Here is a 10,000-nt window from a genome sequence, read left to right on the forward strand (position 1 = left end):
ATTATGTTTAAGGTTACACATCACAAAGGTCAGGTATAAAACATAATACAAAAAGTGTTCATGAGTGAGCGCAAGCTACAGCACTGAATCTGCATCGGCGTGTGGATTGGCACCATCATTCCAGTATCTGATCCGTCAATGAAGTCAGCATCGGCATCTGATCCCCATATTCCCGTTCAATATCTGTTGTCAGTATGATGTTAAGTGCAATACTAATACTGCCAACAAAAGCGAAAAAAAGATAAGTAGAGGAAGAAAAAAAACTGACTTTGGCTTTTAGTGTGGACAAGCAGTAGCATGTAGCTATAGTTCTTACACTGCCTTTTTCACAGCAAGCATTCTGACATAGTAAGAAAAGCATTTAAGGTGACTGCATTCCATTAAGGTGTAGAAGCTTAAGCGCTACTGTGAATGAACTTGCAAATTACTGTTGGTAGCTCCAGCTCTCTGCTTGTTCCCTTCTTATTTGCACTCTACTGATTCTGAATGACATGACTGCATTGTACTGTGATTCTTTCATGTATCAGTGTCAAATATGAAGAATTATTTTCAGATGCTAGCACCTCCTCTTACTGCCTCATGGGCCAATGGAATTAAGTCATTGACTCTATGCTGATGAATATTAGCACTGTGGGTAGGTATTTTCAATGTATCAAATACATTCAATCAAGTGTTTTGTTGAACATTAAAGTGATGCATGTCAGTCTTGTTAGTGGAAGCTGGTGGGAGCCTCCCAGCTGGAATCTATAAAGTATTTGATTAACAGAGTGATGCTATTGGTTAATTGTCTAGTTACATCAGCAGCTGGAGTCATATATGTGACACACAGCATAAATACTCACACATCAGGATACTGAAAGCCATCACAGCTAGAAGCCCTTGGAGGAATATCCCGAATGAGTCCATCAAGGCGCCGTTCTCACATCCCCGGGTATCAGTACCTGGGGTCGGGCTGGAGGACGTGTTGCTGAAGGACACCGCGGGCACCACTGCTCCTCCCGCCCCGGTCAGCGCCACAACTCCCAGGTGGGACAACATACGAACCCCGCTACCAGCCATGGAGGCTGGACAAGACTGAGCAGTAAAGCCGAAGGGAGCTGTTTGCACGCAGGCCGTGGGCTCCCTGCTCCTCAGCAGCAGATGTTGATCACCTAATCGATATGTTCAGCAGGACAGTCTTGAGTGAAAGATGGTGAAATCCACTCCCTGGCCAGCTTCCTCTCATTCTCCTGCCTAAGACACCCAGGATGCCATGTCCGTTTTTTTTCATTTAGTCACATTAAAGATACTTTTCCTTGAAATACCCTCGCATGCAAATGTTATCAGAGTTTCAACATTAATAATCACTGGAGGGTCCGTGTGACGGAGGAAACATTTCCTGCATCGACACCGGGAATCTCACCGAGCTAGCGTTACTGACACCGGCTAACCCCGTGCAACCAACGTGAAGCCACTTAAACCGTTAAGAAATACGCCAAACTTGTCTGAAAGTAGTTGTCCATTGTATGTCAAACAGACAGAGGTCAATTTTTAGCTTGCAAAGCGGTGTTCACGGAGAAAAAAAAGACCAGCAGCCGACAAGCTACCACTAGCGTTCCTAGCTTTAAAGCTAAAGTGCTAAGCTAGCAAACTCTTCCGTTGAAGACGTCAAAACCCGCGCGGAAACAGGTCGTCCTCCAACGCCTAGTAAACACAGTTCGTCGTTTGACCTAAACAAAGAGGTAAATAATTGCAGGTCATGACTCCCTTTGCATCCAGCTGCTTGCCTGCTCAGTGCCCACTCATGTTGACACATGTCATGTGATCTGTAGCTGCAGACTGCACGATGGGAAATGTAGGACAAGAACCGATAGTAACTTCCATGTTGTTTTTAATTGCAGATTCTTTTTCAATATATAATCTTCAAACAAAAAGTGTTACATTGCTCAGAACTGTAACATCAGATGAATGAGTAAACAAAGAAACTACAGAAGCTTTATTTGTCTCACAAATCAAGCACGTCACAGCAAATCACACTACAAGAACTGGTGAGGAGGAAAATCAGGTTTTACAAAACCACTTGGAAAGGACATCCTTACTTTAAAATGGCTACTTTATTGTAGGCAGACATTGAGTTAATAAACTTCGTTTTAATGGTAGGAATTGCGCAAAATGACGCAACAACCATTTTTAATACCAATGAGCATTTATTCTGTGCAAATATAACTGTATTTAGAGCATTTACACATTGCTAATGCAGATTTAGCTCATTCATTTTACTATTCACCCTGTTGCACTAGACTGATTTGATTATGTACACTATATACAAACATGCACTATCATTTATCACCATACAGTGCATGGTTTTGCCTGTGTGTGCGTTACAGAATACTTATTACTACTGTAAAAGTCTTACTGTACATGGAGGATTGAACAACAAAGAAATTTGGTCTCTTGATTAAAAAAAAGCTATTTTTTTTCATCACTTGCCAAGCAGATCACATCTTGATATTAATAACATTTGCAAATGGTAAAATACATGTCTGGTGTCCAAACTAAAATCATTTTACTTTACAATAACTCATGACTATGAAGTATACCTCATCAGAATTTTCTTGTGTAGTATTACTTGAGGCAGAACTTGCATATCGTACAGCAGTTGCAGGTGTGTACATTATTTTCTTTTAACACTTTTGGCCAGGGTACAACTGAGCATATAAGAAAAAATCGAGTTTTTAATTCTGAATTTGATATACTGAAAAAAAAAAAGTTTTCAACTGCTAATATCCAACCGGCTAATCATATAATGATTATGACATGAATATGTAACAAATGACCAGATTAGTAGATACAACTTCAGTTCTACCTCGAGTTGACAATATCAAATAATCACCAGCTGATAAGATGGAATAGTTTGTGGCAGAAAATACCAATAAAATAAAAAGAAGAGAACCTGGGGCACTTGGAAGACACAAATTAAAAGACCTTATTATTAGAACATGGCTGGAAACATATCTGTTACAACTCAGAAGCATCATTGTACACACTGATGAAAGTAAAACACCTTGATGATGTCAGAATACACTTAAGAGAGGCTTTTTGTGTTATTTGCCTTTTGCTGTGCCTTTTATTCCTCTCTTTCAGTCCTCATCTGTATCTTTACAACAGAACACCAGAAGGTTTTTTTTAACCTGTGTAGCTCTCCTCTTTTGTTCTTTTCAAAAACCATTGAGAAGGAAATGTTCTGTCCGTCTTCAAAAACTTGTCCAACACGACATGGTATTGTGCAGGATTTCGAAAGGATGTCCAGTGTTTAAAAAAAGTCCAAACGGATAAGTACAGTGTCTGTTCTCAGCACGAACACACGTCCCATGTTTTTTCTCCATCAGCTACGTGGCGAACTGTTGGTAAAATGCCAGCTTGACCCTCTCAATGTGGTGGCACAGCTTGATGGCCGGTCCCAGCTTCAGGTCCATGCACTCTTGCACGGTTGGGAGGTTCAGCAGCAGGAGCGCTTGTCCATCGATCTCCTAGAAACACATGCAGGTTTATAGAGATGCACTTTACATACATTTCTGCCTCAATCATTCACCACTGGTAACAAAAAGAGCTCCAGTCTTGTGTGACCATTAAGCCTGAGTAGTTTCTCACTTGATCCATGAAGATTCGTGCCAGAGGTGCACAGTCTGTCGTCCTGATGAAACGAACCACATCAGTAACACTCCACTCCAGGGGGCTGGTGTCCAAGCACAACTTTTGGGGAGGCTCAGTCTTTGAGGTCTGCAAACACACGATTTAGTTAAAGAAACAGTAGCTGTTTGACGCTCAAGGTCCTCATCTGCTGCTCAGAGCAAGTTCATCACACAACTGCATATATACTGTATTAGGTCAAGATTAAAACTGAATGTCCAAATAGCAAATTAGCATCGAAAAATTGTTTATTTTACCACATTACAAGGAGTAACCAAGCCATAATTAACGTGGCAGTAGGCAGGAATCCCAAAAAACAGTTAACTATCGAGTCTCATCACCTCCCACCAAATGAGCACATGCAGGCGGACAGAGGCAAGAGGAGGCACGCAAGTCTAGTTTTCAACCAGATTACTTCAGAGGTTGTTCTAGAATTATCAATCTATGATGTCAAAACATTGCAAAAAAAACAAAACTTTGATACCACAATTTTTTAGGAGGCAATTAGAAAAGAAAACTGAAAATGTTAAATATTTGAAAATGAAAAGGGACAAAGAAGTGAAATTCAAAACGCAAACCCTAACATGTCAATTCTAAAAGTCAAATGGAAACTCCCTCACAGAAAATGGATAGTGCAAGATTTTGATTAACCTTTGATGTTAGTATTTCTATTTTAACTTTCAGTTGGAGCTTTTCTTTGTAGCCTTTGCATTACTAATTTAAATATATTTCATGGTAAATTTCCATTTTTAAAATTATAATCTGACATTTTCTATTTGCTCTGTCAAATACATTTTCTTTTTCAGCTGGTCTTTGTGACTCTCTTTACCTTTGGTGATGGAGGGTGGTTCTCATCATCAGAGAAAGAGGGTGAGCGAGGTTTCCGGCGCCGACGTGTGGGCCTGGGTGTTGCTGGCGGGGAGGGGGATGGCGTGGTGGGCTGAGACTTCCCAACTGATTGTTCAGAATCATCTTGGAAATCATCTTGCAGTTCAGAGCCAGAATCTTCGCTGAGGGAGTCATCTTCATCTAGATCCTCTTCCTCTCCACTGCCCTGCAAGCCGCAGACAAGAAAGCAATCGAGGAATCAACACTGGTCAATTTAAAATGTGTACAATCAATTCATCATTTGGACAAGGAAACATATGTGTGTTACCTGTGGAGATCCAGCAGGTGTGTTATCAACTGAGGCTGATGATCGTCTCTTCTTGTGTACGAAGAGCTGCTTCCTCCTCTTCCTCCTCCTACCTCTTCTCTTCACTCCACCCTCCAGATTGGAGTGTCCTCCAGGAGGACGGCCAACACGTTTACTCTTCTTCTTGCCGTAGTAATATGCTGGAGACAAGACATCATACCCGTAATTTTACGTCTGATTTGTGTTCACATCGGAGAGATCACGTTCAAGTGTTGATGAGCCACAATCATCAAACTGATTTCAGTACTTTCAAAAATGCAGAAGCACTGATAAATAGGAGGAAGGAAGAACAGGTTTTGAAAGGGGTGATGTGAGAACATAATGGATAAAAAGGCATCATCATTGCCTGTTGCAATCTACTTGCATCAGTTCCGTAACCCCAAGACTTTAGTGCAGCAATGAGTAAACACATCAACAGCTCTGTGGCTCGGTGTCAAAACAGTTCAGCAGAAGATGAAAGCAGCACATTCTGAAATCTGTAAATTTAGTCTCAGTGGCGGGCTCTTCCTGTTTTTTAATTATATTTCTATCCCACTGCTTCACAAAGTGTCTGTACTTATTATGGGAACATTTATATTCCCACCAATCATTTTTATTCATGTTCCACAACAATGAACAGAACTGTATTTAGCATTAAGGTCACATCCCACAAGCAAGTAAACAAACTGCCGCTGATAAATATTCATATCTCTATCAGATGTTACATCCACCATCTCCACCCAGTCCTCTCTCTCTCTCTCTCTGGAATCTACCTACTGTATTTGGTCTTGGTGAGGACAGAGCAGTTCTCCGAGCAGTGCTCCAAAACCATGCGGGGTCCAAACAGGTTCGGGCAGCACTCTAACTTTATGCATGTCTTCCTGCAGAAGTCTGCCACGCGGTCTGCAGTGCGGACAATTTCAACCGTGGCCCGGTAACTTTTTCCCTTGTACCTGATAAACAAACACAGGTATTTCTAACACACAATACTTTGTTATAAAAAAAACTCACTCATGTTTATACTCCATCTAGCAAGGTTCCTACAATTGGCAGGGTGTCTCTAAAAAGAGTGCTTTTATGAAGTATCAGGGGCTTTTGCTGGCTCTGGTGTGCAGACATTTACTTCCACTTTATAATCCAGTTATGTATCTTAAAATAGTCCAACTGTGAACACTTGAACTATTCCTGCTGGTTTTCTGAAGACAGAGAGAACTTTGAGCTGGAGATGAAATGCTTTCCCCTCACTTGGCTTTGAGTGTCTCTCCGTGGCCTTGCCAGCGGCTCTCCTGGTCCAGCTGCAGCTCTCTCAGCACGCGGCTTGGCTTGTAAGCAGAGTTTATCAGAAGAGTCAATACCTGGATAGAAGATGTGCATGGACACACTTGGAGGTCATCTGCTGGTAGGTGAATTGGGTCTAGTAGTTTTTAAATGGTGCATGTTGCATCTAACATCAAATACTCAATATATTTGTTCAGTGAAGTCTCAAAACTTGATACTTTAGTTGGGCAACGACATTAAAAACAAAACATCAGATAAATTGTTCGTCGTACCTCACCAAAAAAACATATTTTGTTTTTCAAGTACACACACATTGGTGTCTTGAGTCCTCCTGAAATCAGGAAAACTATTTATGAGTACCTGAAAGGCAAAATATGCTTTCTGGGTGAAGTATGACTACAAGTTTCCTGAAGCTACTGACAAATATTTATTATCAAAGAAACTTTCCTGGTAATTGGGCCAATATTTGAACACTGAAAACGAATAATTCAGCAGAAAACCCAAGTAGCTTTAAAGATATAAGCATAATAATCCTATTGAATTACCCCTTTATCTCCACAAAATCAGCTACAATTTGTGATGTTGTCATGCATGACATGTTTCACCTCCAAGGCATGCTCGCTACCGTTGTAAACACGTTGTCAAAAAAACTGTTTTTGCTGTACAGAATGGTAAATGGGCTCTATTTTTAAAGCACTTTCATGCCTTAGCGATACTGTACTGTAAGTGCTTTACAATGTAGCCTCATTCGCACACACACATACCCACACAGATAAAAACACACTAATGGTGGAGGCTGGAAGGAACAAAACTTATCAGGAGGAATTAAGGGTTCAGTATCTTGCTCAGTCACTTCATCATTAAAAGGAGAATATCAGTTGTGTATGTTTTTGTGTATTTTTGTTTTTGGTCTGTGGCATTTAGACCAGGACCACATATGCTGCAGGTCCAGTTACATTTTTTAAAATATATTCATGCTAAGGCATATTCTTTTGGTGGAAGAAAGTGAGCAATTTCTTTTCATAAATGGAAATGGTAATCTGGAAAAGGGTCAAATGTGACTTGAATGCTGTTGGTCTATCTGACTGTAAAATAAGCATTTTCCTGAGACCACAGAGATTCAGCTGATTAATCTGGACAACATTTTGTGTGAATCTGGCTTTTACCACGTCATGGTTTAAGGGAAGTCTTTAATATGAGAAGAACTCATAATTAGCTGAACTAACGTTGCTCATATCACCTTAAAGACTAGCCCGTCTCACCTCTTTGAGTACAAGGACACAGTTTCCAGGGCCGATGAATTGAGGCAGCTCGGCGATGCGTCCCTTATTTAGGTACGGTCCAGAGAAACAACGATGGTTGAAGTAGATCTTGGGGCAACAGTATTTCCCGTTGCCTGGTACTGCATGAGATCAGGACACATGATGAGATCTTATGAACAGGAAAGGAGGGGACATATCACGGTCTGGAGACCTGAGACATTTCACCCACCTGTCTCCGACTGGTTTGTCATCTGCTGCTTCACAGTATCAGGAGACGTTGATTTCGGTGGAGTTCTGCTGTATAGTGAGAAAATGAGTCGAATGTTAAAAAGCTGTTGGACTTGTTCCATAAAACCTCATGAAGCAGTCAATTCCCTGTCTTATACTCACTGTTTCTCAGGCTGCACCACAGCAATCTTCCTTTCTTTCTCAACTGCAGGTCGAGGAGAAAAACACAATCCTGTTACCACCACACCTATGTTTGGAGGCCGGTGTGTTTATCATTACATCAGAAAAATCTCATTAAAGCAGACATGGCCATGTTGTGTACCTGTGGGCTTGATGGGGTAGACCAGTGGATACCCGTTTGTCTCACACCAGCTGACAGGAAAGATGTCCAGGGATTCCACGTGAACAATCAGCTCCGGCATTGGTTGCTTCAGTCCTAGACACACACACACACACACACACACACATGCACACACGCACACACAGTGATGGTCAGCATATCGAGCAGGAACGTTCCTGCAACATTAGTCAATGTTACCTCCAAGTTCCAATAATGTCTTAAAGAAAGTGTTTTAATCTAAACTTTAAGGATGTTTATCATTTCAAATAATGATCCTTAAAGATTAAATGTTTACTAAGATAAAGGTATTTACTGCTACATTCTGAGGATGTACTTCTTGAATGTTTTATGAACAAAAATTCTAATAATCTGCTGTTAAAATGTTTCGACTTAGTCAAGATTAAAACATACCGGAACATTACAACATTGTCCAAGCCCCTCCCCATCCCCGAGCATTTTTAAGCGGTATTATTTTTGCCCCAGCTGTTGCAGAGCAAACTGAATTTTTCCAGCTCTTTCAGGACTCAGAAAAAAAAAATGGAGGAAATAAGCATGTCCTTCAAAAAGGTAAATGAATATTGTCACAGATTTAACCAAATATCCGAAGCGTCAAAAGATCTTGTAATGATGTGTACCATAGAATAAGACATGAGGTAACTAACAGGGTTTGAAACAGAAACTCTACAAGAGAGACTCTTTTCTCAACCCATCGCTTTACATGTGACAGCAGCCTTTTATTGAATTCTCTGAAATAATGGCCCATCCCTACCATCCTCTTCTTTGTCTGCGGATGTAGCTGCAGTAAATCTTTCTGGTGTATGCGGATGGTCTCATTTTCCACAAAAATTACACTATCCATCAAGTCAAAGAGTCAAATGAACACTGTCATAACATTCTACCAATATTCAAACATTTCTAATAAAAAATTGCTCAAAAAAACGTTTGTGTAAAGTTTTGAAAGCATTCATCCCCTCTAAAGAATTGCTCTGGGAACGTTTAAAAAAAAGTATTGCTGAAAATATTAAGAATGGTCGTTTTCAATTTTCCAAAGGCTCCTAAGGTTTTCACCAAACATGTTTAGAAACAAAAGCAGTGACTGTGTATAGGTGCTGTTGTAACCTGCTATAATCTGAGCATGTGGCATTCCTGTCTCCCCAACAGAGGAGAGGACCATCACCTCCTGAGAGCCTGAGGGTTCTACATGTCATTGCTGCCACACTAATTTCTAGGTAGTGACTTTCATCTTCTAAGGGAGACACATTCTTTCAGTGCGCCATCTCACCTTCCAGGTTAAGCCAAATGTATTGACCTTTGACCCTGGTGACTGTGGCCACGTGAATGTTCTCGGGTGAGAGCGGGTTGACAGCCTCCAGTTTCATGGACTCTTTGAAGCTGTGGTCGCATTCCTCCTGGTAGACCAAACAACAGAGAGACAAAGAGAGAGAGAAAGAGAGAGAAAATTTTTTAAAAATGGAGGCACTTCACTTCTGAGCTATTTCACTGTGTGTGTGATGAGGATGTCACATATTCTGTGTTTGAAGAAAGGGAGAAAAGTCACCACTTGTTTACAAGTAATAACACTGCAGGTTTGACCAGACTCAGGCTTAGATTCAGTTCTCATTTACAACATTTTAACAGGTTTGGTTGGACACCTTGAGGGAAAAATCCCTATACAGCAAAATACAGAACATTTCAAAGTTGCTAACATGTCTGCTGCAGAAAAACCCTAAGCTGTTCTCAACCTGTGTTTCCCAAAATGAGACTGATGAGTGCCAGACCCTTTGTGCACCAAACCCATACATCACACTCTATAGCCTGCTACCGATTCTTGAAGAGGAACACAATCTGATTCTGGCACGACATTGTTTATCATTTTTTCTCACAAATGCAAGGTGAACCAGTACAGAGTGATGATTACACTTTTACTAAAAGAGTATCTTCAGAAACCTTCATAATTATTTTTTGGATAACAAAACCTGACTAATGGGAATGAAACTTAGGTACCACGAAAGAAATGTTGGGGTCAATGCTGATACTGACATTTGGGAG

General features: G+C 40.7%; 2 protein-coding genes across 4 annotated transcripts in view; both read right to left on the reverse strand.

Annotated features, from left to right (window-relative positions):
- stimate (STIM activating enhance) overlaps positions 1–1,800 on the reverse strand; it is a 17,679-nt gene extending 15,879 nt beyond the window's left edge. The window contains exon 1 of the mRNA XM_086198640.1: positions 843–1,800. Coding sequence (XP_086054766.1) covers positions 843–1,059 — 217 coding nt within the window. The 5' untranslated portion in view covers positions 1,060–1,800. The remainder of the gene's footprint in view (positions 1–842) is intronic.
- A 59-nt stretch (positions 1,801–1,859) lies between these two features.
- Positions 1,860–10,000, reverse strand: part of sfmbt1 (Scm like with four mbt domains 1) — a 25,674-nt gene continuing 17,533 nt past the window's right edge. For all 3 annotated transcript variants that reach the window (XM_086198642.1, XM_086198643.1, XM_086198644.1), the window contains 11 exons: positions 9,234–9,360; positions 7,934–8,047; positions 7,774–7,816; positions 7,613–7,680; positions 7,384–7,523; positions 6,089–6,198; positions 5,621–5,796; positions 4,826–5,004; positions 4,499–4,723; positions 3,631–3,759; positions 1,860–3,509 (listed from right to left, as the gene is read on the reverse strand). In XM_086198642.1, the coding sequence (XP_086054768.1) occupies positions 3,369–3,509; positions 3,631–3,759; positions 4,499–4,723; positions 4,826–5,004; positions 5,621–5,796; positions 6,089–6,198; positions 7,384–7,523; positions 7,613–7,680; positions 7,774–7,816; positions 7,934–8,047; positions 9,234–9,360 (1,452 nt within the window). In that variant the 3' untranslated portion in view covers positions 1,860–3,368. The remainder of the gene's footprint in view (positions 3,510–3,630; positions 3,760–4,498; positions 4,724–4,825; positions 5,005–5,620; positions 5,797–6,088; positions 6,199–7,383; positions 7,524–7,612; positions 7,681–7,773; positions 7,817–7,933; positions 8,048–9,233; positions 9,361–10,000) is intronic.

This window comes from Aulostomus chinensis, chromosome 3 (genome assembly GCF_037954235.1).
Source record: "Aulostomus chinensis isolate RoL2024-O1b breed Wild chromosome 3, RoL_Achi_v1.0, whole genome shotgun sequence".
Lineage (NCBI taxonomy): Eukaryota > Metazoa > Chordata > Actinopteri > Syngnathiformes > Aulostomidae > Aulostomus > Aulostomus chinensis.